Raw genomic sequence first — 27,961 nt, forward strand, 5'->3', positions numbered from 1 at the left:
GGTGGCAGCTCCAGGTGAGGACCCGGCCCAGGACAGGCAGGGGCCCAGGGAATTCAGCGAGGCCAGGTCCTTGTCCTTCTTCCCTCCTCTGGAGTCCGTGGCTTTGGGAAGGGCCCCCAATGTGGGGGGAGGGGCTGGCAAGGCCTTTCTCAGAGAGTCTGGGCCTCCCTGGAGCCCCGGAAAGTGACCCTCATCCCCATCACAGCCACAGGGATTGCAGGTCCCTGTGAAGGTCCGGGAGGCTGTGGGGCACCGAGTGCCTGGGGGAGGGCACCTGCTGGCCTGCGAGAGGAGGGGAGGGGGTTGCCCCTCCATTTGCCCCAGGAGCTAGCTCATTTAGGTACTGGTGGCACAGGTACAGGTGGCAGGGGAGAGGGCAGGGGAGCAGAGCAAGGAAGGACAGTGAGAATGAAGGAGGCTGGGAGGAGGCAGGGTCCCGGCCACACCGGGGAAAGTGTGTTTTACTTGTGCCCTCTTTCCCTCTCTTCCAAGTCATGCTTCCTCCTGTCATGCTTGCCTCTTTCAGGAGGCCTTCCCTGACTACCCCTCCAGGTCGCTCTGGGCCTCCAGGGCCTGGGCAGGCTCATCTCCTTCCTGCATGCCCCAGCATGGTGCTGCCTTCGGGGGCCTCGTGGTTCTCCTGCCAGGCCTTGGCTGTGGGGTCCCCCTGCCCAGGAAGCCCTCCCCACCACAGAGAAGCCCCCGGTCAGTGTCCACTCCAGCCTGTGCACAGCCATTCCTGGGGTCCTGCTCCTGGCCAGGGACTGGTGTCTGAGCACTCACAGCCCTCAGGGTATTCAGTGTACCCCAGGGTACCCTAGCCCACCATCCTCCCTTCTGTCCACTGTTCGCCGAGGCCCCCCTGACAAAGGTCCGGTCTCCTGCACTGCACCCCAGGACTCTGATGGGGGTGGGAGGGAGACCAGAGGAGCCACATTTTCTGGAAGAAAGGGGAAAGAGAACCCCCCACTAGTCAGTGGTAGCAGAGTGTTCAGAAGAACTGCAGCCAGTCCCTCTGGTGACCCTTGAGAAATGTTTGTTCCATACAAAAGAAGTCGGTGATCATTGGTTTATTCAGGAGGGGAAAGCCCAAGCTGTATGTCGCCCTCTCCTCCCCTGGCCAGCCGGCCCCCACCCCATTGCCCCCCCCGCCCAGGGCCCTCGGGAGGGCTGGTGAGAGGAGGAAGGAGCCCACCTTGCTGCTCCTGCTCTGGTCCTCTCTCCAGGCCCTGAGCCCCATGACAGCGTGCGACATGGAAGGTAGTCAGAGGGAGGAGGAAGACCCATGTGGCCAGTGGGTAAGCCACCCTTAAAAATTACAGCAGCAGGTACCTGAAAATTGCAAGTTACCAGCCGAGACAGTATCCCCAGCCCGCCCACTTCCCGTCGCAGCGAGAACCCCAGGATTCCGCAGGTGCGTGGCACGTCCCTTGGGCAGCTGGGCCAGTGGCTATTTTCATGGAAGGATTGTACCATGTTGAGGGACTGGCTTGTCTCAGCTGGTAGAAGAGGAGAGATCTTGGCTAAGACCATCCCAGCAGCCAGGAGAGCCCGTCCCCAGGGACCTCGGACTCGGCGTGGCTACGGTGACACCCAAAGTGGTTGGGATGATGGCTCGGCCCAGGGCTGCAGGCTCAGGCTGGGCAGCGGTCGGCAGGACCAGGGCAGGGCGCTCAGGGCCACTCTCCTGATGGGCCCTTTGGGCCCGTGCGGATGGCAGCTGGGCGCCTGTCATGGCCAGGCCCCTACTGACCACATCACAGGGAAGGAGCCTTGGAGAGAAATGGCCAACAGGCCTCGAGGCGGCAGGGGCACGGGCAGGAGAGGCAGGCCGCTCCCTCGGGGCCCCCAGCAATTACATCCAAGAGAAGGGTGGGGGGCTAGGCTAGTGAAGCCCACCTATGTCCCAGCCCTGCGACGGCTGGCCTCTGAGCACAGGAAAGATGGTGACCATTAGAAGCCCCAAGGCCGGGGAGGGGCCTGGATGGAGCGTGGCTGATGAGGGGGGGCGGGGGGAGGCTCCCTTCCACCCAGATGAGAACAGTAGCAAGAGCAGCAGGATCAGCCGGGGAGGGCAGGGGTAGCAGCGCCGCGTTGCTGCCTGCCTGGAACTCACGGGGCCTCGTTGGACCCCATCCCATTGCCTTTGTTGACGTAGAACGGCCGGTAGTGAGACTGTTGGGGGTGAAACAAGAGTGGTTAGGGAGGGCGGAGGGCAGCTGACCCTATTAGCCAGACCCACCCTAGCCTAACCCCCCTGCACCCCACCCCTGGGGAAGCAGCAGTACTTCAAAACCCATGATTCTAGGGGCCTGTGACCTAACCCACAGGCTCTATTACCCTGTGACCAGGGTTGGGCCCCCATATTATCGGAGTCTCGGGGTTCATTTCCTAATCAGCTCATTCTCACCGGTTGATTGGTGAGCATAAACTTCAGCCCCCCCATCAAACCTTCTCTCTGTGGCCTAGGATCTCCCCACCACCACCCAGCACCGCCACGGCTCCCATTCGCACCACACCTTCACCTCTGCAGAAGGGCGCTGTGCTGTTACAGGTGCTTTGTTTAGAAGGACTCATGGAGTTTTTACAGCCGCCCAATTAAGTGGGTTACTAGTATCATACCCATTTTATAGATGAACAAATCAAGGCACAGAGAGGCTAAGCAACTCTCCCAAGGCCACCCAGCTGGTGAGTAGGGGAGCTGGGATTCAAGCCCTAGCAGTCCAGCTCCAGAGCTCCCCACCACCCCCTACAACCCCAACCATGTCTCTGAATTGCTCTGAGTCCCAAGGGCTTTAGGCATTTGCTTCTGTTCTCTCTGCACGATTCCCCTGACAGAGAGGGTACACAGAAGGCAACCTACTGCCCAGCCCGCCACGGATGGGGGCTCCCCAGCCCCAACTCCTCTCTCATCCCGGCCCCTCACTCAGGGAGCGTCCTCAGTGCGGAGCCAGCAACAACCTTCCCGCCAGCTCTGCGTGTGGCACCCCCTCCGCCCCCAGTCAGCTCACCTGGGCCCTGAGAAATCTCCCTCCAGCCACGAGGAGGCCGGGTTAGCTGCTGCTTGACCTATGTGAGCACACTCAGCCTTCTGTGGGGCTCTGGAAGCGGCTTTGTCCCTGAGCTGGGTCAGAGAGTGGACCCTCCTCACACGCCACTGATGCCAGCACAGGAGACACCAAGGATATTCCCAGCCGCTGCCTTCAACCTTCCAGGCCGGCCTGGAAACTGGTATCCCCTAGTAGCTCCTTGCCTGCCCTACATCTGGCCCAGAGCGGGACGCTGGGGAGAGGAGGGCTGTGGAATGTGGGGCCGAGTCCCTAGCTCAGACCTTGGTTAAGCCACTGATGAAACAAATGCAAGAGACAGAGGTGCCCCGGAAGGAGAGAGACGTAGCCCAAGTCACACAGCTCTTAGCATCAGAACAGGGCCTGGACCCCAAAGCAATCGATAATAGACCTAGCAATGGCTCAAGTCTTTGTTTCTGGAAGGCTGGGCCACCCGACTCCTGCTACAGACGGAGGGATTGCAGCAGAGGAAGAATGGCTCACACGAGGCCCCACGGCAGGTTGGCACGAGGGCTGGGGCCAGACCCCAGGCGTCCTGGCTCCCAGGACAGCCTTCCTCGTGTCCCAGCACCGGCCCCCATGCTTCCAGCACTGCTTGCCAGCGGCAGACACCAGAACCCTGCCCTGCCAAGCGTCTCCAGGTGGTAATGAGCTTTCTCCGCTGGGACCCAGGCTCCGGGAGGTGGAAGAGTGTGTGGCAGGCACGGCAAGGACTCAGTCCAGTAACAAAAACCCTGGTTTTTTTTTTTTTTTTCCCTCCCCGTATCTGCTTTGTGCAGTCCTGCTGTCGCCGTGCCCCTGGGCCCAGCTCCAAATTACACACACGATTACTTAGCTCCCATCACCAGCAAATTAAAGATTCTCTCCAATTAAACCAGCCCCAGCCACTGTGGCCCCGAACAAATCACCTCCCCATGCTCTGACCTCCAAATGCAAAGACAGCAGGGAGCTGGGGACTCCGGCCCTTGTCCCCAGCAGAGCCATGATGCCACCCACATCTCGGGGCAGCTATCGGACTGCTTCAGCTCCAAGAGAGAAGCATTCCGGGAGGCGGAGGCCTAGCATGTGAAGGCAGCCCCCGCTCACTGAGGTCCCGGGCAGCGGTCAGGTCTAAAGGCTACCAGGGATCACCTCAACTCAGTACTGCCTTATAACACCGAAGAAACTGAGTCTCAAAGAGGGAATCTGATTCACCCGGGATCCCCTGAGCTGGCTGGGCCCCAAGGCCATGCTTTCCTGTGTGTGGCTCTTCAGGTCCTGGTTCAGGGCCATTAGCTATTGAACCCCTAAATATATCTGTTCCGGACTCTACAGCCTCTGTCTCATCATGCTATAACCCCAAGGGCCTCTGTGCTGTCAGAGCTGGGGAATGGCCCCGGGAAGGGGCAGGGGCACCCATCACTAGGATGTCCGTCCCCTGGATGAGAATTTCACACTCCCAGAGCTGATAGGGACATAATCATTCAGCAAGTACAGACACGCAGCCACCATTTGCCAAATGAAAAAAAAACCAGGGCTGCCCACTTTACAGATTAGAAAACTGAGGCCCAGAAAGTGCCCAGGTCCGCTGCCTGTTAGTCCCGGGTCTCTACTACCCTTTGCTGAACATAGGAATTCAGGCCACTGCCACCCCCTCCTTCCATCCCATGGCCCAGAGATGTCACATCCTCCCACCACGTCCCCTGGGCAACTGGTGACCACTTGTCCCCCGGGGAGCCCCAGTCAGTGCCCATTCTGGACGCGTCTGTGCCCAGGCAGGCTGTCCTGGCAGCCCCTCACTCACCAGCAGTGTCTGCTTGCCAGATTTCCAGGTCTGGGGCTGGGCCTTGGGGCTCTGGCTCCTGATGAGGGAAGGATAGCCTGCAGAGACGAGAGGCGCTGGTCGGAGGGAGCAGGGCCTGGCCATCAGGGCTGCCGAGGCCCTAGCGGCACAGCTACCGGCTCCCAAGTGACCACCAAGCTCCAGCCAGCCCGCTACCAAGCACAGCTACCCCTGAAGAGGTGTGCAGCAGCCTCGGGGTGGGCAGGGTGGAAAATCCTGGGGAGGCCGGCCCAGGGGAGGAGGCACCCAGGCAAACAGAGGGAGGAGGAACAGGCCAGGTGGGCTGGGCCGGGCGGGGGCAGGGGAGCGTTGCCCCCAAATCCAGGTCAGGATCTCATTGCTCTGTAAGGATGTCCCCCTGCACCTGCCCTGAAGGTGCCCCACGGCCCCGCCCCTTCCCACGGGCACAGCCGGCCAGGGCTTCCACCAGGAGGCGCCCTTCCTACTGCCGGGCTGCCGGGACAGGGCCCACCCTTCACCACCCTGCAGGACCGCACACATCTTCTCCTTCAGCCTCACCCTGTTTCTGTGAGCAGTTTGCCCCGAGCTGCACCGCCAGGAAGTGGCAGCCAGGCTAGGAACCCAGGTTTTGCAGGACGCCCAAACCCGTCCTCATGTTCCTCCTGCCCCGTTCCACTGCCTGTCACCAGGTCCAGGAGCAGGAGGCTGGGGCTGGGGCCCAGCAGTTGTTTGCCATGTGGCCAAAGTCCATGGTTAAGACAGCAAGGCCACGGCGTTCTGGGCCTGGTCCTCCCGCCTGCCCTGCTCCCCTCAGCCCAGCGGGATCCGTAAGGGGCTCTGGTCCACAGAGCTGTGGGAAGCTCTCGGCCTCAGCCATCGGCCTGCAGGGACAAGCCGTGGAGCCTAGGAAGGAGCAGACTCTGACCCCAACAGGAGAAGCTCAAGAAATAACAGGGTCTGGCCTCGGCTGGGGCAGCCCGGGGCCCTGTTCTGGCCTGCTCTGAGGGGGGGTGCACTGGTCAAGCCCAGAAACCAGCTCAGCACCGCCAGGCCGCCAGCCGGGCTGACCTTTCCTTTTGGTTTGCATTTAGCAAGACGGTGGACGCAGAGCAGAGAACCCAGGTCTCTCCCTGCATCTGGGGGTTGTGGGAGTTGCAACCTTAGAAAGGGAGGGTTCCACGGGGCCTGAGTGGCAGATGGGACAGAGGGGGAATTCAGATCTCAATTCTTAGTTCCCAGAAAGAAAAACCCATGCCAGCCACGAGAGAGGTGAGGATGGGGATGGGGATGGGGATGGGGATGGGGATGGGGATGGGGGGGAAGGTGTGGTCCAGGAGACCAGCCTTGTGCAGCAGACAGAAATCCAGGGGAAGGGTGAGCTTGGGCTAGTGGTGCTGGGGTGGGGCGGGGTGGGGCAGGGTGGGGCGATGCATCCGTCTTCCAGGGAACTCTGGGGAGGAGGACCAGGACACCCTAGAAATGGCAGAGAGCCCCAGAGGATGTCCCGTCTGCCCTGCTGTAGGAGGGAGAAGGGGAGGGAAGACAGGCAGGTACCAGGATTATTTTTAAACCGCCCACTGCCGTCCAGTGGTTTGGAAAACTCTGTGGTGGCCTGTCCCAAGGTGGTGAACTGATAGGGGACTTTCCCAGTGCCTGATGGGAGAGAGAGAGGCATTAGCAGCACGGCCTGGTCCCACGAGGGGCCAGAGGGAGTCACATCTCACCCTGGCGCGCTGCTACTCTGGTGGCCCTAGTAGGTGCAGGTGGGGCCATCCTCACAGGCGGGGCTTCTGCTTGCACACGGGCAGGCCCCGGCCCAGAACCCGCCATCCAGGGCCGCTCCCAGCTGATCTGTGTGGAGGTGACCACAGGTGTTCCTGGGCTCTTCCTCTGGGGCTCGGTGTATTTCAGGAGGGGCTCTCCTAGGGCAAGACCTTTGCCAGGGGAGGTGCTACAAGCCGATGGGGGAGATACTGGGGAGCATATGGAAGCTCCAAATCACACCAGCTGGGAGGGGACCATCTTCCCTTTGATCCAGGTTTGACCAGAGAGCAGGGAGTTGCTGCTGGGAGCAGACAGATCAAGGCAAGTGCCAGAGTTTCCCAGCCCTGGCTTGGGGAGAGGACATCCCTGGGGGTCTTGCGGGCTGGGGACCCTCCAGTCATATTCCCTTCTAGCTGGTCCTTCCAAGAATCCCTGCCCTGGGTACAGGCTGGGATTCCAGCCTGGAAGGGACGGCTGAATGGTAAAGCCACCTTCGAAGACCACTGCTTGGGCGCCTGCCTCCCTCCGTCTCCCTAACCCCAGCCAGCCTGCTTCTCGTTGCTTCCAGGCAGGAGGTCTCAGGGGTCAGAAGACAGACTGGCTTACACCACAGCCCACAGAGCTGTCCTAGGGCTTTTCAGAAGAGACACAAGGACCCTGGCCAACCTCAGGGGACAGGAGGCACTGACCCCTCAGCCTTGTCTGGGGAGCGGACTCAGACTCGGGAGGCTTTAGAGACGGTCCGGCCCTTCCTTCCTGAAGGAGGGCCCCTGACAGGACTCTGACCCTGCAGGTTGTTGGCGGCGGCTATGCAGCCACGGGGTTCTAGAGTCAACGGAGGCGTTGTTGCTGGATGAACAAAGTTGAACTTTGCAGCAGGAGGACTCAGAAGGTGGCCCTGACGGAGGCACCCTGGGGAGGTCAGGGGCAGGGGTGTGGAGTGTACGGCATCCCCAGCCCCCTGACAGTGCAGCTCATCGTAGGGACCAGCGTGACGGAAGCAAGCTCCGACCCACGCCGGTGCCGCCGAGCCTCCCCTGACCGCTCCCTGGCTCTCGGGCCAGGGTCTGTCCCCTCCAGGGTGGACAGCTGGTGAGTGACGGAGCAGAGACCAGCGCAGAGCTTGGAGAGAGACGGGAGAAGCAGGGCAGGGTGGGGAGGGCTCACCTTTCAGAGAGAAGGAGGAGCTGCCTTGGACTGCGGGCAGGTCGTCAGAGCTCTGGATGGTGGAGGAGTACTCCCAGACCCTGGAGGTGTAGTTACCTGGCCGGACACAGGGAGAGGTGTCACACCGGTGTGGCCCAGCGTGGGGGGTGGGGGGCCGGACGAGACCATTTCTGCGACTCTGCCCAGTCCCCGTCACGCTTCCTGCCATCAGAGTTGTCCTAAACCACAAAGCGTCCTCATGCCCCTGCCCTACCTACGGTCCCACTGTCCTCAGACTCAGGTACCGAATCCTTAAGCTTTCAGGGGCTGCTGCTGCACCCTGACCACCACCCCCACCCCCTGGCTTCACCTCCCTCAGCCCCTCCCCGATGCTCCACGTTGCACCCAGGTTGCCCCTGAGCAATCCGCACACACCTGGCTCTCTCTTGCCCCACCTGCTCCCCATCCCTAACAGATGTGTTGGGTCTTCTGGCATCGGCTTCCCTGTCATCTCCTTCAAGTCTTTGTGTACCTCAGCCCCAGGTCTCAGGTCATCCTGCACCCCCCCCCACCCCCCTGAGGCAGGGGATATGCCCGTCTGGCCCAGCATCACGTCCAGCGCCTGGCGCTGTGCCTGGTCCCTAGAAGATTCCATTGTATGGTTGGCGGGTGAATGAAAGAACAAATAAGCAAATAAACAGAAACACATGCTAAACTTTGGGACAAAGGCAGCAGGTCCAAGTCCTGAAATTCTGTTTGCCGAGATGAAGAGGCTGATGAGTGCCCCACAGTCTAGAGGAGAGAGGCAGTGGGGAGGGTGCGGAAGGACCAGCAGGAGCACCATGAGGGCACTCGAGTCTGGGGGGCTTCAAAGCCCCCCACAGTGATGCACCTGCTCCGGGCCCAGTCCTGGCGGTCCTGTCCCACCACTCCCTGCAGGAGGCTGGGGGCCTGACAGCGGGGCTCAGTGGTCAGAAGTGGCCAGGGCTGCCCACCCGCCCCTCGGTGAACCCCCTGCCACGGGGTCCTCCGGAGGCTCTCCAGGACGGCCCCCAGTGAGCACTGAGGGCCCAGAGGCCCATCCTTTCGTTCACCTCTTTGTCCACTCCTCTCTTCCGACTCGTGTTTGCTGAGCCCTCCTTCTGGGATTGCAGCAGTGAGCCAGACAGACCCAGCCTCTGCTCTCCCGGAGCGCACGGTCTACCCCGCATGTGGCGGTAACAACGCGAATCCAGTCCTGACACGAGGCCTGGGCATTGCCCTGCCACAGGTGCCCCTGACCGTCCAGATCTCCCGGGCCCATGTCCTCACCAAAGAGGCCCCTCCACTCCCCTCTTCAGACCTCCCGGTGCCACATCTGAGGCAGGGTTCTGGTGGAGCAGCCCCAGGCCCGGCCCCCTGCACACGGCTGGCAGGTACCCCAGAGCCTCCAAAAACCTGGGCCTCTGGAGCGCATGGCCCTACCCTTGGCACAACGGTGCCCTTGGTGCACCGGGCAGAGGGGTATCTGTGCTTGGCAGCTCTCCCGGAGGAAGCCACGTCTCCACCCCTCTCTCACTGTTTCTGGGTCTTTTTTTTTTTTTTTTTTTTTTTTTATGATAGTCACAGAGAGAGAGAGAGAGAGAGAGAGAGGCAGAGACACAGGCAGAGGGAGAAGCAGGCTCCATGCACCGGGAGCCCGATGTGGGACTCGATCCCGGGTCGCCAGGATCGCGCCCTGGGCCAAAGGCAGGCGCCAAACCGCTGCGCCACCCAGGGATCCCCTGTTTCTGGGTCTTAAGTGCGCGTCACTCACCTGGCATGGCAGCAGTACCTCCCGGCTTTCCAGGGACAGCCCCCTTACATGCCACGCCATGCATTCTGTTTACAGCTACACTAGTCTGTTTTAACCATCGTGATTTCTCAACACAGGAGTGCACACAGATCAGTTAAGGACCCAGGTCCTCTGCAGGTCCCTGTGTCGCGATACTTGCTAAGAGAAGCTTCCACCCCAAACCCCTGCTTCAGTTTCCCTGGCTCACCCTTCAGGGAAAAGAAGACTTCCCTGGACTCAGGGATTTCCAGGGATGCTGAGGTGCCCGGCTCCCTCTCCACAGACTAACGAATGATGTCACACACACACACATACACACACACACACACACACACACACACTTTGAGCTCAGTAGGACTCCTCCCCACCTGTTTTGGGGCCCCTAAGCCCATCCTAGCTCCCCACATTCCCCTCACATTGGAGAGTCCAGCCCCCCTGCCCATCGCCCATCGCCCACCCCCCACAGGCCCTGCCCATCCCCTTGCTGAGCCGTCCTCTCACCTTTGGTGCCATAGAGATTGTTGAAGTTCTTCTGGTTGGTCTCCTTGGAGAGGCGGCTGGGGGACCCTGGCTGATATGATGTCCTGGCCCCACCTGTGAAGCAGATGCAGCTGAACCATCATTGCAAAAAGGTGAGTCTGGTTCAAGGTAGGCCCGTGGCTTCTGACCTGAGGGGGTTATTTGGGACTCCTTGTCCCCATCCAGCCCCCACTGCCTGTCCCAGGACCTGGGTTCCATCACTAAGACAGCTCTTCTGGGTCTAGCATAGGCAGCCACTTAATTTGCCCTCCCAATCAGGACGCTTAACAGTGAAAGGAAGACTGTTGGTAAGTACACAAGAGCCTCAGGTACAAACCTGGAGCCTCCTGCATAGACTGGTATGGTCACCCTCCCTGGGGGCTCTGAGGATCACCAAGGCTGGAAAAGCCAACACTTCTCTCCTGAGCCACTCCTTGCATGATGGAGACCCCAGAGGCTGGGAGATGGGGTGCCCATGATGAAGGAGGATCATGGCAGCTGTGGGGGGCACAGGTGTTGGGCCCTTGGCCAAGTGAGGGCTCACCAGTGATGATGAGCCGGTGCCCACGAACATCTCCCAGGTCCTTCCCCCTCCAGGGATAAGACCTTACATTACACAGAAGCCTCCAAATTTGGGTTCTCAGAACAATCTTGAGAGGCTGGCAGAGTGGGATCCATACTCCCACTTTACATGCTTCCCACATGTGTCAGCGTCCTTCCATCAGCTCCTCCCCTCCCACCTAACCAGCGACCCCACTCCCAGCTCTGGCCCACCACCCGGCCAAGCACCAGCTAGTTCTTCTGTAAGCCTCTGCCCTCTGGCTGCTCACACCTGGGTGCCCTCTGTCCATCACAGCCAAGCCTCTTCACAGAGCACACGGCCCCTCTTCCAGGGGCCCGGACACCAGCCTCCAAGGAGAAATCTCACTTCCCAGGCCTACTGCCCCAGAGTTCCCAGACTCACCTCGGGCCCTTGGGTGGCCTTGTCTCCCCATCCCCTTGCTGACTCTCCCTGGCCCTTCCCTCGCCTCTACCCTGAGCCTGGGAGCTCCCAGAGGGCAGATTTCCTCCTTCCTCCTGTCCTCAGTACAAGGGCAGGGACACCGGATGAACCTGTTTCTTCCACCTACAAATGTCACCGTCTGACTCAGTGACAAGCTGAAAGGCTTCCTAGCATCTGAGCCAAATTTCTCTCTTCTCAGGTGGGAGTACTGAGAGGGCAGTGACCTACCCAATGTCCCCAGGTCCTGGATTGAGGGCAACATCTTGGCAGGTCTGTGTCCCTGCCTCTACCCCCAGCTGCTCTGCTCCCCTCCCCACGACCCGCAGTGGAACCCACACCACCCTCAGCCTCCTACGGAGCAGGGGGCAGCCAAGCAGGGGCCAGCTGGGGAATCAGTGCCCATCAGGGTCCTCGGAATGACTGGCCAAGGTAAGGGACACTGGGGAGGCTGGTCAGTGCCGCTTACTGGCTCCCCCGCTCCCAGGACTAGGCCCCCCAGACAGCACCCCGGGGAGGAAAGGGGCAAGGCTGGCGGGCCTGGCCCACACCAGGAATGTGGGGCAGGGGGGACTTGGGCGCTCAGGTGCCTCGCCAGGTCTCTGCCAGGGCCCAGGTGTTGTTTTCAAATTGGGTGGAGAGACCAGGTTCCTCCCACTGAGCTCATCTCTCTAAATCCCCAACGCCCTTCCCACGGTGTGTGTGCGCGTCTGAGGTGTGTGAATCAGTGCCCAGGCCCCGGAGGCTCCCCTCCCCAGCGCCTCGTGCCTTCCCCACGTCTCCACGGCTCCTTCCTCACCTTTCCCCACACCCCCCACTCTTCTCGAGACCACCTTGACACACGTGCACACAAATACACATGCCCTTTATTTGAGGGCTGACACACCTGGCACACCCACCCTTATGTAACGGGCATTGTTGTGGTTTGTTGCTGGTGCAAAAGAATGCAACAGGCTTCCCCAGGGCGAAGACAGGCAGGCTCTGGTCTATACCTCCACCCAGACTGGCACAGGCTGGGACCGTCCAGCGCCCCGAGAAGGAGGGCTCAGGGCCAGGCTGCGTGCAGGGAGGGACAGGAGAGGAAAGGTAGGCCAGCCACCCGTCTCCCTGCCCTTGAGGAGCAGAATGGCTCTGGGGGACCAGCCCCCCCACAGCACTACCAAGACTCGAGCAGAAGCAGAACCCAGCTCAGGCCTGGCACACGGTTGCTGGTGAAAACAGCAGCCGGGAGACCCTCTGGAAGGAAAGGGAAAGAAATGTTTGGCCTGGAGGCAGGGGCCGGAGCTCCAGGGAGGGGAGCCGTGGGGGGCAGGGTGCCAGTAATGTATCTCTGACCCGGATGCTTCTGAGGATGAAAGAGGACACCGCTCGTGGTTCCTCCGGGACAGCGGGTATGGGCCAGCACTTCCCCAGGCAAACCTAGCGACGGCCACTCTGCCACAGGGGGACCCAGCTGGGTCTCCAGAGCACCCTTAGGGGCAGGGTGCCCTCCCTTACCCTTGGGCGTGAGGTACATGGAGTATCTCTTCATGGTATCAGGTGCGCTCCACTCGCTCGCGTAGCTGTTAGTATAGTTGTTCATGTAGCGATGGTCAGCCCCTGGGAAGGACAGAGGTCACTCATCAGAGGGGCAGGTGGGGAGGAGAAGCTGGCCCCTGGGGATGCCCAGCTGATGGGCTCTGCTGGGTCAGCCCCTGGCACCCTGGCCCAGGCACAGGCAAGGTTCTCCAACCTCGGAGCAGGCCACGGCCTGCCCAGCATGCCCTCTGCTCCTGAGCTGCGAGGAGGTGAGAGAGGGGCTGCAGTGAGCCACCTACTTCCTCGACGGGCCCTTGGGAGTAACACGCTAGGCACAGCACTTGGCACTTCACAAGGTGCTGTGTATAGCGCCCACCCTTGGGCTGGTATGGAGATCCTCATGTGACAGACAAGGAAACTGAGGCTCAGGAGTTAAGCAAAGTCACTTGCCCAGTGTCACACGGCCAATAAGAGCAGAGTTGGGGGCAGCATGAGCCCTCATCCCTACTTCATCACTTTGTCCCAGCCACGTTCGGCAGCCCAAGGGGATGGGTTGGGGTCCTCGCATCGGCCTCCACGGCCAGGGATCCAGCCGGCTGAGCAGAGGCATGCAGAGGGGAGTGAGCTGAGTTGGGGGGGGGGGTGCTGACTCTTCCCTGCCCCACCCCGCCCTCAAGTATACTCCCAAACCCAAACATATCTGTGGTGCCTCGCTGGCCTTCCCCCAGCTGCCCTCTACCCCACTCCTTCCTCTTACTGCTTCTCCACCTCCTACTTTCCCTCTGTCCTTCCCTCTCTGTCTCCCCAGGGCAAGAGAGGGAATGAATGGCTCAGGCCCTCATCCTTCATCTCCACCACCCGTACCTAGCAGGGGCCTGACACACAGGAGGCAACCCCGTGTCCTCCCAGGTGTTGGCCCAGCCCTCCTCCCATGCTCCCCATCCCCCCACCCCCAACTCCACAAGCTCAGGAGGACTATGTTCTGGTGCCTCTCAGTCCCCAGGCCTTTGAGGGTAGGACTGAGTCTCTGGTCTGATGGGTAGGCTGGCATCCAGGAGGAGAGGAAGTCTGACTCACTGGCCACCCGTTTCCCCCCCCCCCACCACCCCCTCATATGCACATACCACCCTATAGTCAGACACACTCCCAACAACAATACAGCAGCAACCAACAAACTAACAAACCCACGTGGAGGCCCAGGGCTCCAGGCACAGGTGCAGGGCTGCTGACATCAGCACCGATCCTGCTCCCGGCAGCACCTTCCTGTACAGGGCACAGGGCACAGGCCCACACCTGCTCAGAGGCTGTGGCCAACCAGTCATGACCTAGAAATGGCATATGGATGGGCAGCAGGCAGAGGTCCCCACAAGGCTCATGGGCCACCCTGGCCCAGTCACAGCCATCCTCATTTGTCTGGCCAGACCTCAGCAGAGGCCCTCCCCCTCCCCAGGCTTGTACCCCAGGGACCATGATCATCACACACCCCAACTGCTCTGCATGGCCACCAGCCATGGGAAGACACAGGAGACCGAGTAGCTGAGTGTAAATCCTAACTACGTCCCCAGCTCAGCTGCATGCCCTTTGAAAAGCTACTTCTCAGACCCTCGGACCCTCAGATCCTTGGCCTTCTCGTCTGTGAAATGCGCTGCATTCTGCAGGGAAAGTAAGCCCTTGTAAGCAAAGAGCTCACAGGAAGCCAGCAGGCAGGGAGTCCTCAGGCACTGCCAGCCACCACCGTTAATGTCATCACCATTGTCATCAGAAGGAGGATTTCAGGATCCAAATGCCTCTTGAAGCCAAGTGGTTGTCTTGCTGCAGTGACTCATGGATCCCTCAGGTGTAACTGAATGTCCCCCACATTTCACAGGAACTCTGTGTGATGTCACCATCACCAGATATATAGATGCACCCCTCAACTCCAGCACACCTGCACACTATTACCCCCTCCTCATCCCCAAGAAATCACATGCTCCATCTGGAGACAAAAGACAGAGACCACTTCCTTGGGGTGTTTAGGCCAGAAGTGTCCTTAAAGCCCTGTGTTGGGCCTGGGCCACAGGATGGGGCCTTGGGGGAAAGTGCTCTAGCTTCAGATCCTGAAGGGATTGGGTTGGGCTGGTGAGAAAAGACTTAATGGAGTAGTTTCTCAGATGAGGAGGCTTTCTGTGAGGTGATTCAATTGGCCTCCGTGGGGGACAGCATGACTCACAGAGAAGCTGACTTCAGGGGAGCTGGTGAATCACTGAGACATATGTGCCCCATTGTCCCCAGCCCAGCCCACTGGGCCAGTTCCAGCCTCCCAGCTCAACACCACTCAAGGCAGCCACGGTGACAGGCAAATCTCCCTCCAAGCGTGATGCGGTTCTAGGTCATGTCTCCAGGAGTCTGCAAAGTCACCAGGTTAGCATCTGGCCCTGACAAGTGGCATCATCCACACAGCTGCTGGACTGGGCCCCATCATCAGATGTAGATCTGAATGAAATTAATCCCCGAGTTTGATGGATGACCTGTAGAGAGGAGGCATTTGTGCAGCCGGGGCCCAGATGCCCACTGTCCTTGAGGGCCCTTGGAACACCGCATAACTTTGGCAGCCGGTTCAATGGAGGCTACAATCCCTGAGTCCCAGTCCCAACACCTTGGGCAGGACAAGTAGTTTGGAACAATGAGGGGCCAACTGGCTGGATGCTGACCCAGGCAGCAGGGATCGGCCTGGGAGGAAAGTGCCCAGGGCCCTGGGGCAGGCCCTGGGCAGGGCAGACCTACCGTTCTCCATGTGGTTCCTCTCGATGAAGTTACGACTCAGATCCGCCTTGCACATCTTCTCAACATGGCGCATGCACACATTGAGCAGGTCATCCTTGAAGTTGCCAAGGGACTGTCCCAGGCCCTCCCCCTCCAGCAGAACATGGTAGGTGGGCAGGGGTGGGGGGAGGGAGTAATTGCTCATCAATGCACCAAATTCCTACCAAGGAAGGAAAGAAGCCATTAACTCTATAGGTCTTTAGTAGCTGGGGGGGACCCTTCTCTGCAGGGAGTTCTCAGTCCAGCTGGAAGGCTCAACGCTGGGAGCCAGACAGGCTGGGTTCTAGACACAACTCTGCTACTAACTAGCCCCCCTTGGGTTTGACTAAACTCCACTAGACACTAACAACCTTGAGGGCGCTAGTCATCAGATATGGGACTGCATGGTCCCCCCCGCCGCCACACACACACAACTGGACACATCATCCTACCTCGCAGGGGTTGATGAGAGTGATACAAGCTGTGATGTCTTTGGGAGTAAAAACACTAGGAGCTTTTCTAGAACGCTCTGGGTCAGTCATGGTGCTACCTTCACCTTTTCATACCACGCTCGAAGCCTGCCTCTGCACTTTGTGCTTCTCTCTTCCCTTCCCCCTCACTGGAAAGTCCCTCTTCTTTCTCAAACCTTTATGATCCTTCAAGACCCAGTTCAAATTCCACCTCCTCTACAAAGCTGTGTTAGATTACTTCCACGTGCTTGCCCTTCCCAGAGCTTCCATAGGCACTTATCTCCTGAACCACATGCTTTATCATTTAATTACATACTCTTCTGTATTGCTCTCTAATTGTGCATGTCTTATCTTCCCAGCTGAATTGCAGCTCCTTGGGGGCAAAAACCATGTCTTCTACTTCTCTATTCTCTGCAGCACCCAGCAGAGTCCTGGGCATGTAGTGGTACCCAAAACTCTCCAGCAGTTGGAAGGATGAGTGGATGAATAGACAGATAAAGTCAAGGATATCACATGGGCAGCACTTCTACAACACACCCCATACCCAGAGCACACCTCACTAGTCAATCCCAGAACTCTTTCCTTCTGAGCCTGGAGCACTGTTAGTACATATCAACTGAAGTTGGTACAAGGTGATATTTGCTGCCATCTTTAGAGTAGGCAGGGAAATGGCTTAGATGGAAAAGTTAAATGGACAGATGGAATGGAGGAAGGAAGGAAGGAGGGATGGATGAGGAATGGTAGACAAATGGATGATGGACAGATGGATGCTGGATAAAGGTCTGGGAAAGTGGACCTAAGGATTGAAGGATCGAATGGTAGAAGAGTTGCTTTGTACCTGCAGAAACAGCACCGAGTCACTGATGCTCTGCATCTGCTCTCTGGTCTGCTTGTCCTCGTGCAGCACCTTGGCCCTCTCATCCAGAGCATCCACAATCACCTTCACTTGGTCCACAGCATCCCGCTCCCGCTGTTCCAAGGCAGCCCTCACCTCTTCCTTTTGCTTCTCCAGGTCCCGCACCAGGTCCTGGAAGTTTTGCTCTAGGATAGCCTTCTCACTGGTGGTGAAGCTCTGGGTCCAGAGTGAGAGGAGAGAGGAAGGAGGGTTTCAGGAATTTTAAAAACCTCCCTAGCCAAGTGTATTGTTAGGTCCCCACCCCACAGTCAGAACCAGGGCATTTCTACTGCCCCCACCCAGCAAGCCTGTTTGGCTAAGAATCTCATTCAAGGGATGCCATCTATTGACAGAGATGGCCAGGTTTGTTTACAGCCAACTCTTATCTGTGACTCCTCCCCTGGGTGGGTTGACTTGAGCCATCATTCCAATCTTGGGTGACTCCATGGACCCAGAAATTCTCCTATGAGTCAGGTTGCACTTAATGAAACCTCAACTAGAACCAAACATCATTCAGAAAGTGAATTTGACAAGCTGTTTATGCAGCCAGGGTCAAGAGTCAGTGATTTCAGATTATGGTTTCTAATTGCTCAAACCATAGCAGTCATGCATCTAACCATACTGGCACAAGTTAAAGGTCAACGTCATGCATTTGGTGGCTGGGTGGTCTGGTGGGTGGAGCAGACAGCAGAGGATACTGGAGGACACAGTGGAGGACAGGTTGATCTAGGGTCTTGATTTGCTGGGATGATGTCAAACGAGCATGAGGTAATGGATAAGATCCCAACTGAATGCCTGGCCTAGACGTAGAAGGGAAATTGGTGGGGATGCCAGAAGGGTGGGTAAACCCAGAAGAAATAAGTGTGGGGTGTTAATGGGGGCCTGAGGCCTGGAGCCAACGTCTCTCCTCCTGCCAGTCAGGACAGGCAGGTTGAGCATAGAGCAAGGCCAAGGTCTGGGGGTGGCTCACCTTGATGCGGTCCTTCTCCTTCTGCCACTTCTCAGCCTCATCTTCAATCTCAATGATCTTGAGCTGCAGCTGTTCCTTTTGCAGTGACAGCTCTGTCTGCAGGGAAGGAGCCAGAGTTGGAGAATTCCGGGGGAGGAGGTTGAAGAGCACCAGAGAATCAGGGTGTGGGCCCAGCCAGGGAGCCAAGTTGGGCAGGGCTCCCCACTCAGCCCTTCAGCCCATATTCTGCAAACAGTCGCCGGGACCTCAGAAATGCCAGGCATCACACCTGTCACCAGGGATCTGGCAATAAGTCAAACACTATGTTGCTGTGAACTCGGGCCTCGGGGGCTAGACATCCCAGCCACGCCTTTAGAAGGACCAAACCTCTACCAGGTCCCTCCACCCAAAGTGAGCAGGAGGGATGGTTCATTTATGCCCCCCCCTTCTTTCAATGGATTTGAGGGCCCTAGAGAGAGGAAAGGAATCTCCTGCTTCCTTCAAGCTTAGAGAAAGGGGACACAGCCCAGCTTGGCCCAGCCCAGCCCAGGGAGTGTCCTGGGGCCGTAAGAGTATGCAGCGTTTCTATGCCATGACGTGGGGCCTGTGTTGCAAGCAGGAGCCCGGGCTGCAACCAGCAGGGACTCCGTCTGGACAGGTATAGCTATGAACCTGTTTATGGGAAAGGCAGTGCAGTCTGCAGTTTGGGCAAGATAGGGGCTTCTATTCAGGGTCTCTGGAGGAGGCTTGGCCAGTGAGGCAGTGAAGGGAGGAGGAGGGAAGATCAGCAGAGATTCCAGGCATCTCCAATCAGAGGAGGACACAGGCTGCTGGGGTCTGGGGTGAGGTTGAGAAGAGGATCCATGAGGGGTGCCTTGGGATGTGAGCTCTAATGGATATGGAAAGTATGTTCCTTCCATTTGGGGAAATTCTTTCTCTGGAAAGCAGCTACAACAGAGACAAAAGGGGGGCATGAAGCTAAGGCCAAGCCCATTCAGCCGAGTCAAGAGGAACCTCTTTGTTCTAGCTGGGGCCCCTGCCAGTGCTCTCAAAGTACCCTCCAGCTTGGAAGGACTGGTGGGTGATCTCCACCCACAGGCAGAAAGACTAAGGCATCCAAGAATGCATTGGGGTGCTCATGGTCTCCCCACTACCCTGGGTTTTGAGCGGAGATCCGTGCCTTTCTCCAGCTATCTCTTTGAGGAACCCACAAGAAAAGTCAAGATGAGGAAGCCACAAACCGCTAGGAATGTGAGCTCTGTTGGCAAGGAGTCCTGAGAGGGATACAGACTTTGGCACGTGTTGCCTCTCTGGAGGGCTCCACCAGGCCAGCAGGGTGCTCACTGGGTTCCCTCCACAGACACCTGGGGAAGTGGATTGGTGGTGGGGAGAGCTTCCCTGGCTTTCTTGGAAAGGGTGCCCAGAGCTCAGGGAGCTAGTAGAGGAGATGGGAAGGCCCAGTCAAGAGCTGTGGAGGTCCCAGACGGAGAGCCCCCAATCCCACCTTGCACCCCCTCTCTGCCCACACATACTCCTGGGCTCTCCAGGCAAAGAGACTCCACATTCTCAGGAAGCATCTGCCCCACCAGTAATGGGTTGCAAACCCCACAACATGGAAAATGCCATTCGCAGAGATGGAAAATGATTGTCAGGAGGAAAGGAGCGAAAGGAGATGAGGATAGGATTCAACCTTATTTCTAGAAAAAAGCTGGGGAGAAGCCAGGTGCCAATAGACACAGTGCTGGGAGAGTGGGGAGCAGAGGGATGAGACCCCACTGTGGATGCGCAGACTCACCCTTCACACACCCCGAGAATGCAGAGCCCAAGAGCCCAGAACATAGCAGGTGGCAGATCCAGTGGCCTGGAAGATTCTGAGCCATAAGGAAGAAACAAAGGGCTGGGTGATGGGTCTGTGCCAGGCACCTGGCCCACCCCAGGAGAGCTCCTGAGCCTGGCTCCAGGTCAATGGGACAGCTGGAAGCCATCCTCACTGCGGCTGACACCTCCTGACCTGGCGGAAGCGGGGCGGGGGCGGGGGAGGGTGGCACTGGTCCCTGGGTTTCTTGCCCCTACCTTGGCACCCACAGAACCAGGCCTGATGGTGGACAGGAAAGCTGAGAATGAAAGTGCGTTCACTCTCACCTGTACCTGTGTGGGGCCTGTACCCAGGAGAAAGGACAGTGTGGGGGATCCAGGAGAGAATCCGTCCAGAACTTGGGACTAGGAGTCCAAACATTTGAACCCAGTTACCACCACTTCCAAGCAGGTGGCATTTGCACGTGACTTAAGTTCTCCATGCCTCAGTGGGTCTATCTTTCATGGACATAGTAAGAGGATCGCCCCCCGGGGATCATGAGATGACTTGGGAACAGGGAAATGAAGGCCTTAGAAAGAGTCCAGGGGGGATGCCTTGGTGGCTCAGCAGTTTAGCACCACCTTCCGCCCAGGGCGTGATCCTGGAGACCTGGGATCGAGTCCCACGTTGGGCTCCCTGCATGGGGCCTGCTTCTCCCTCTGCCTGTGTCTCTGCCTCTTTCTCTCTCTCTCTCTCTCTGTCACTCATAAATAAAGAAAATATTTAAGAAAGAAAAAGAAAGAAAAAAAGAAAGAAAGAAAGAAAGAAAGAGAGAGAAAGAAAGAAAGAAAGAAAAGAAAGAAAAGAAAGAAAAGAAAGAAAAGAAAGAAAAGAAAGAAAAGAAAGAAAAGAAAGAAAAGAAAGAAAAGAAAGAAAAGAAAGAAAAGAAAGAAAGAAAGAAAGAAAGAAAGGAAGGAAGAAGAGAAAGAAAGAGTCCAGGCCAGCATCATATTGTGTGGGGCACCTTCCATGGACTAGGAGCCCTGCCGGATGCTCTCACTCACACCAGGCCTGGAAGAGGGGCCGCCGTGTGGCGAGCAGGCCAGCAGGGTACAGGTGAGCGAGAGGGTGGGCACAGGTGTTCGGTGGTGCCACTGCATTGGGTCCGGGGATAGTGTGTACACTGTCGGGACACAGGGGGAAGCGTGCACACAGGTGCTTGCATCGTGGAGAACTGAAGCCTGGAGGCCGTGGAGGGAGAGAACGGGACGAGGCTAGGCCAACCTTGCCAGTGGGAGGAGGTATGAGCGGAGCAGATGAAGGCCCGAGGAGTCCCGTGGAGTGAGCAGAGGTGCTGGGGGTCCCTGCCAGGAGCCGTGGGAGCACGAGGGTGGGGGCCTACGGGTGAGAAGTCTCACCAGACAAGCATGGATTCACTGGCCAAGAGGGAGGAGGAAGCAGGGAGTGAGTACGAAGGAAGGGTGTTAGAACCGGGAAGAGCCCAGACCGAGGGCGAGGGAGTCAGACCCTGGGGGCCATCCTGCAGAAGGGAAGCGGGGAGGCGGGCAGCAGGGCTGGCTGAGGCGTAGCGAGGGGAGCCAGAGGTGTCCCCCGGTGACCCGAGAGGGCAGGAGGGGGAGGCTCCTGATCTGGAAACATGCCAGGGCAGGGTCAAAAGTAGAGACGCACTGTCTGCAGCAGTGGGCGGACGACTCAGGGCAGGGGAGAGACTCATCTTATTTTCTTTGGGGCGCAGGGGATGTTGGACACAGGCTGGGAGGGGGCCTCGCAAGACCTGACTTGCAGGACATAGCAGGATGGGGGAAGGGGCCCGGGACTGGGAGCTCTGCACTGCCACCTCTGGGATGAGGGCTCCCCGCTTTGGAGGAGGGTTTGGAGTGTGCAACCCCTCCCTGGGGATGTATCCAGCATCTATGTGGCTCTGGGCAATTTTTCCCCTGCTAATAGGGCCGCACAAAGCTGGAAAAGGCAGGACAGGGATGCCTGGGTGGCTCAGCGGTTGAGCGTCTGCCTTTGGCTCAGGGTGTGATCCCGGAGTCCTGGGATCAAGTCCCACATTGGGCTCCCCGTAGGGAGCCTGCTTCTCCCTCTGCATGTGTCTCTGCCTCTGTGTCTCTCATGAATAAATAAATAAATTTTTTTTAAAAAAGGCAGGATGTAGGAAAGAATATAACACAGGAAGGCTCCCAAATACTGGGTGCCCCCCGCAACATGAGGAGAAGGAAGGACACAAATTGTGTTGTTGAGTATTACTATGTGCCAGGCGTTTTCTTCTTGAATCTGCAAAGGTTGTTACCCCATTTTACAGATGCAGAAGCTAAGGCCTAAAAAGATGATGAACTTTGCTGAGTTCTCACAGCTAGAAAGCCCTTCCGGGCTCAGATCTCATTATGTGTCCTCTTAATCTCTAGGCTCTGCTCCGAATCTTCCGGGACAATGTCCCTTCACTCCTGCTAATTTAGGCCTGCCCAGGCTCCCCTGCTCACCGATGGAACAGTCTGGTCATCCTGCCTCTTCCCTCGTCACCCCCTTTTTCTCCTGGCACCCTCATCGCCCCCGGAGGCCCCAGCTCTCTCTCCCTCCCCCTCCTCTCTTGGAATCTGACTAAAGCCCCTGATATTTGATGTGGTCCCAGCTCCCCACCCCTCCATCCCTGCCTCCACCTCCCTCCTCACTTCCTCTTACTCCTGGTTCATTCCCTCCACCCTGCCCAGGCCTGTCCCTAAATGCCTCCTTTGTTCCCTGCTCCCACACTCGTCAGGTTGCCTCTCGCACTGCTGCCTGGGATGGGCCCTGGGCAGGCCACCCTGCCGCAAATCCCTCTGGCCTTGGGGAAAGCAGAGGTTTCCCTGAGAGCAAAGTGATGGCACAGGCCCTGGTGGCGCCCCTGATCCGACAGGCCTGGGCCTTGGGGTACAGAGACACCTGAGCACTCACCTGGACATATGTACCTGCGCTGCCCCCCGGGGACAGGGGAGATGAGGCTGTGATCCTCCTCAGGCTTGGTTTAACTACATGGGCCGTTGGCTCTGATATTTGCCAAATGAGCCAGTTAATTGCCAAATTTGTACTCTCAGACAAATGGTAATTATCTGGATAAGAATCTGAAATGCTGGATAGATTTCCCCCATTTCCACCCAGATGTCAAATAGCCCAGTACTCGTCCGCTTGACTGGGGCTTATGGTCCCTTCTGCTTCCTCAGGTGTCAGGACAGGGACAGGGCAAGAGGATGCTAGACAGAGTCACACCCAGGTTGTCTCCAGACCAGCGGTGGGCCCTTGAGAAGGTCACCCCACCTTTCCCCAGGCCTCAGTTTCCTTCTGGTGAGGTAGGACAAGATGCCCGATTCCCAACCTGGCTACACATTGGAATCCCAGAGGGAGACTTAAAAAATACAGATCCCAGGCCCCCAACCCCCTGAACGAGCACCTCCCGGGGCAAAGAAAGGCCCAAGAAGCTGTGTCTTGATTCTCCAGGTGATTCCATTCTGAGGACGGCCCCCAGGAGAGCCTGCCATCCTATGAAAACCAAGTGTAAACTGGTGGAGGTGGAGAGGAAGGAGCCACCAGAAGAGTCTGAGTCCCAGCTCTGCCACCCTGTGCTGTGACTCTGGGGACGTGTCCTGACATCTTTGGGCCTATGTCTTCATCTATAAAATAGGTGCAGTAGCTCACGCCCTGTGGGGCTGCTGTCAGGAGTAGGGTAAACACCTGGCACATAGGTGCGCTCCATAAAAACCGGAATGTCTCCCAGCCTGTCACTTTCTTGCCCTGTCTCCTGTCTCTAAAGAGTTTACAAGATAAACTGCTTCCCCTCAGAGGTCGCCTGTCTCTTCTCTTGCCCACCCTGTCCCGGAGCACCCCCCCACAGCCCCCACCATTGACAGGATCCCCCAGGAGAGTCACCTCTGCCTGGCCTGTACCCCAATCGCAGGCACCACTGTCTGCCCCAAGTGCCCACACCAGCACAGCTCCCAGAGCCCACGACCGACCGGTGATCGCCACGCCCGGTGACCTGGTGGCTCAGCCTCCGTGGAAGAACTGGGAGAAGCAAAGCCACAGGGCAGCGGAGAGAGGGGAACCGAGCCTGCTGGGGGCAGGGGAGTTGCTGAGGGCTTGGTCCACATGGGGATGAGCCGGGAGCTCATGCTCCCAGAGCCAGCCTCGGGCTGAGCGCCCCTCCACACAGGGAAGGGCGGCTGGAGGAGGAGGGGCCAGGCAGGCCACCCCCCCCACCCCGGAGCACACAGTCATTGGCCAGGAGGAGTCCTCCATCCTGACCCAATGCAGCAGGAGGGACTTGGGATAGACAGGAGGGGCCGTGAGACACAGAAAAGGTGCATATGAACATCGTGATCTCATCAGCCTAATCCAGCCTGGGAAACGTCCAGAGGCAGGGGCGTGGATTGGAGTACACCTGTGGGACCCCTTCTAACATGTGGAGTGGACCTGGAACATTCTGACCTTGGGTCCACCAGAGGAAGGATCGTCGTGCTTTCACGTCAAGTGGCCTTCTCTCCAACGCCGCCTCTGCTCAGAGGCTACAGGTAGAGTCGAAATCCAGGAGATGAGCACCCACGGCCTTGGCTGTCATCTGCAGCCTCATGCAACCATTCGAGATAGGTCAAAGATGACCTCACCTGGGCCTTCACCAGCTGGCCTGCAGAACAGGTTCTGGACAGGGCTCCTTGCAAAAAAGGGTGTGTGGGCTGATGTTTGGGTCTGCAGGGGATGCCTCCAAAGGATGCCAGGATTGACACGCTTATTCATTTCAGTCAATCAATCCACTAACCCTGCTGTGTGCCAATGTCCCCCACGTCTGACCTACTAGCAAAGCCAAGCCTACACAAACAGTCGTGCTCCAGCCCAGGCTCCTGGCCACTCCATGCCTCTCCCTGCCTACCCTCTGCCGCTGGTGCACACTTGTGCACACACATACACACACACACACACGCTGTCTGAAGCCCCCATTATTAACGTCACTCCCGTGGACCATTTTCCCCGGAAAGCACAGGTATCCTGAATCCCACCTCTTCGATGCCCTTCCCCTCAGTTGCTCTCAAATATTGGAAAAGAGTGGCTCCTGGGTGGCTCAGTGGTTGAGCATCTGCCTTTGGCTCAGGGTGTGATCCCGGGGTCCTGGGATCAAGTCCCTCATCAGGGACTTCGGGGTCCCCTCGGGGAGCCTGCTTCTCCTTCTGCCTGTGTCTCTGCCTCTCTGTGTTTCTCATGAATACGTAAATAAAATCTTAAAAAATATATATTGGAAGAGAATTAGGAGACTTCTTCCCCCCTCTCTGAGCTTGGAGAGGTCCCTTCCTCTCCCTGGGCCTGTGTGCGTCCCTGCTGCAAGGTGAAGGAAGAGACAGATGAGATTGCTAGGACTCCAGCCAGCCCGGCATTCCACCCTCTACGATTTGATGTTGATCTACAGCTGCTTCTGTGTAACTGGGCGGATGCTCTCCGGGCTTGTTTGTGCGTCTGAGCTCTGCCTCTTGACCTACATCATGAGCCTTCAAGGGCGAGAGCTCTGTCTCTGAGTCCTATGCAGCCCCCCAAGCACCAGAAGGTGAACTCGAAGTTCCCAGTGCCTCCACAGAGGGTTGCCTGAGACCTTCCCATCCTCCAGAGACACCTGGGCTTTCCTCAGGTGATACTCTGGTTTCAGATGCAATTTGCAGGCAAACTCTAAGAAACAGATATATGGGTGACTCAGCGGTTGAGCATCTATCTGCCTTTGGCTCAGGTAGTGATCCCGGGGCCCTGGGATTGAGTCCCACATCGGGCTCCCTGCAGGGAGCCTGCTTCTCCCTCTGCCTGTGTCTCTGCCTCTGTCTCTCTCTGTCTCTCATGAATAAATAAATAAAATCTTAAAAAAAAATACAGATATGCAAGAGTGTATATTGCTTGTGGTAGAAGTGAGCACCTGAAGCCACTGCCTTCTTGGCACCAATTTGCCCCCTCCTCATCCCTGACATTTCCAAGAATCCAGGGACTCCATGGCGGAGTTTGAAGACCACCAATTTAGTCCCACACCATAGGGAACCAGGACCGAGAGAACGGAAGGGCCTTGTCCGTGGTCCGACAGCTACCTAGAGGTAAAAACCAATGCTGGAACTCGGTTGGGTGGGAGACCCAGAACACCAGCCTGAGGCTCTGCACTGTTTTGGTTGCACCCAGTGAAGATGATTGCCCCTTGGTTCTGTTTTGGTTTCCCCAGTAAGCTCCGGAAGCATGGGTTCCACGGCCCTGCCCTGTCACTGTGTCCCAGCCTAAGGCTAGAAGCCGGGCTGGGGTTGGGGGTCATCCAGGAAGTGGGAACACCTTCCTGGGCTAAACAAGACTCCCAAAAAGGATCTTTGGGTCTTATCCCACTTGTAACCCATCTCCTTCTGCCCAGAGTGTGGGCGAGGGGCACCATAAGAGAGTAATCAGCCAACTCTCCATCAGGAAGACTGGGCGCAGAGGGGTCCTGGGCTGCCCTATTCAGATGGGTTGAGAAGCTGTTGAGGAAGGCCAAGTGTCCCACACTGAGCACCAGGAGGTTCGCCCCGGCAGAGGGGTGGGGGTGCCCATGACTGCCAGCAGCATGGCTGTCGTGGGACATTGGGCCCAGCATCTGTGCAGCAAGGGGCAGCAACCACAGCTGAGCCTTTGGCCCAGAACACCTTCTCCGTGTGCAACACTTTCACAAGTCTCCACACGCCTCTGCTCCTCCCCACGGAGGTACAAGGCAGGATCACACAGGCAGCACTCATGCAAACACACTTGCATATCGCGCGTACAAATGTATGCGCCAAACACCCACATGTATATGAAGCACATACACGTATATGGACAGCCCACCCACCCACAGACAGCAACCCTCCCCAAGTGTGTCCACATACAGGCACAGATGTACACACATGTGACCACACACAGCCCAATGAAAGAAAGGGACGAAGGAGGCCATTGGGGAAGTTAAGGGACTGGCCAGGGGATCAAGTAAGCAACAAGCAGCCACTGTACTGCAAATGCAGACTGTAAAGCCAGGAAAAAAAAAAAAAGAGCATTTAAGTGGCCCCCAAATTCCCTCCTCCTCATGCATGATCCCTGCCCCAGCAGGCAGTCCGGCTCAGGTGGTAAGAATTCAGTCTCCCTAGAATTAAAAAGAAGAAGGAGGAGGAGGAGGAGAAACCCTCCAGCCAGACACAGAGCACAGCACTGAGCCCAGATGGATTCTCGGCTCAGACCTGAATATTTCCTAGGACCCTGGTCAAGCGCCCAGGCATCTCCAGGCCTCCGTTTGCTCATCTAGGCAATGCCCCTGTGTCCTGAGGCCTTAGAGGATTAGGGAACCGCCTCTGACCAGCGCCCCCTCCCCACTCCAGCCTGCGGGTGCAGAGGGGCGAGAAGTGTCTTCTGAAAGAGCCCAGGACAGTGGAGACGCGAGGCCCGCCCCCTCGGGAGCCCCCAGTGGAGAAGATGCCCCCTCGAATTACCTCCTTCTCGGCCTTGGCCTCTTCCACCGTCACCGTGCTGTGATTCTTGTGCTCCTGGAACATGCAGAGGTAGCAGATGCAGGTCTGGTCCGTCTGGCAGAAGAGCTCCATGGTCTTGCCGTGCAGGGGGCACTTGCGGGCCTCGAAGTCTCGGATGGGCTCGAGCAGCTGGTGGTCGCGGAAGGCGGCGCCCTCCAGGTGGGGCTTGAGGTGCAGCTCGCAGAAGGAGGCCTGGCACACAAGGCAGGACTTGACGGCCTTCTGCTTGGTGCCGATGCACGAGTCACACAGCACCTCCTCGGAGCCCGACTTGGGGCGCAGGAGGAGGCCGCCGTCGGCCCGGGGGTAGCTGTTCCTCCGGGCCTCCCCGGGCTCCACTATGGACACGGCGGCCTTTCGGGGCTCCGAGAAGATGGACTTGCGCAGCTCCCCCTTCTCGGCGAAGGAGACGGGCGGCTTCCTGGCGGCCCCCAGCTGGAGCCCGGCGTACGGGGACCTCTTGCCGTCCCCCGAGTCCATGCTGAAGTAGCTGGAGGCCTTGTCGTCCACGGACTCGACGAACTGGATGATGGGGCGCCGCCACTCGTTCCCCGAGAACAGGGAGCTCTTGCCCTCCCCTGGCTTCGGGGCGCCGCCCGGGCTCTTGCCCTCGGCCGCCTCCCCGCCGTGCCCGTTGCTGGTCTTGGCATCTTGGCCTTCGGCCTTGGCCCCGTTCTCCAGGGGCCCGTTGGGGCCCGGCGGGCTGCGCGCATCCCTGGCTTCCGGGCTGGCCCCGTTGCTTCTGGAGGCATCTGCGGCTTCCATGGCCCGTCACTCGGCTGGCGCGCTGGGGACTTGCTGGGGCTGCAGGAGGGTGACCTCTCGGGCTGGCGTCTCCGCGGGGAGTGGGTCAGGTCGCCAGAGCCCGGAGACACACCTATAGGGAACAGGGGGGAGGAGGAGGAGGAGGAGGCCGAGG

General features: G+C 58.3%; 1 protein-coding gene across 2 annotated transcripts; it reads right to left on the reverse strand.

Annotated features, from left to right (window-relative positions):
- Positions 1–1,054: 1,054 nt before the first annotated feature.
- On the reverse strand, positions 1,055–27,955 carry TRIM29 (tripartite motif containing 29). 2 transcript variants are annotated; one of them, XM_077893867.1, is made up of 10 exons: positions 27,004–27,955; positions 17,728–17,823; positions 16,701–16,934; positions 15,375–15,573; positions 12,591–12,692; positions 10,076–10,168; positions 7,783–7,878; positions 6,406–6,504; positions 4,852–4,928; positions 1,055–2,175 (listed from the first exon to the last, which is right to left on the reverse strand). In XM_077893867.1, the coding sequence occupies exons 1-10, from the start codon at positions 27,805–27,807 to the stop codon at positions 2,113–2,115; spliced, it is 1,863 nt and encodes a 620-aa protein (XP_077749993.1). In that variant the 5' UTR covers positions 27,808–27,955; the 3' UTR covers positions 1,055–2,112. The 2 variants fall into 2 exon arrangements, with proteins under 2 accessions (XP_077749993.1, XP_077749994.1); XM_077893868.1 differs by lacking the exon at positions 6,406–6,504 and having other exon boundaries at positions 27,004–27,954.
- Positions 27,956–27,961: the final 6 nt, after the last annotated feature.

Source organism: Canis aureus, chromosome 3 (genome assembly GCF_053574225.1).
Source record: "Canis aureus isolate CA01 chromosome 3, VMU_Caureus_v.1.0, whole genome shotgun sequence".
Classification (NCBI taxonomy): domain Eukaryota; kingdom Metazoa; phylum Chordata; class Mammalia; order Carnivora; family Canidae; genus Canis; species Canis aureus.

Excerpts from the sequence above, each read along its gene's own strand:
- TRIM29 (XM_077893867.1), bottom strand. The coding sequence starts at position 27,807 with ATGGAAGCCGCAGATGCCTCCAGAAGCAACGGGGCCAGCCCGGAAGCC. Across the intron at positions 6,505-7,782 it reads CTCCTCCTTCTCTCTGAAAG|GCACTGGGAAAGTCCCCTAT; the intron begins GTGAGCCCTCCC and ends CTCTCCCATCAG. Across the intron at positions 4,929-6,405 it reads GCGGTTTAAAAATAATCCTG|GCTATCCTTCCCTCATCAGG; the intron begins GTACCTGCCTGT and ends TCGTCTCTGCAG.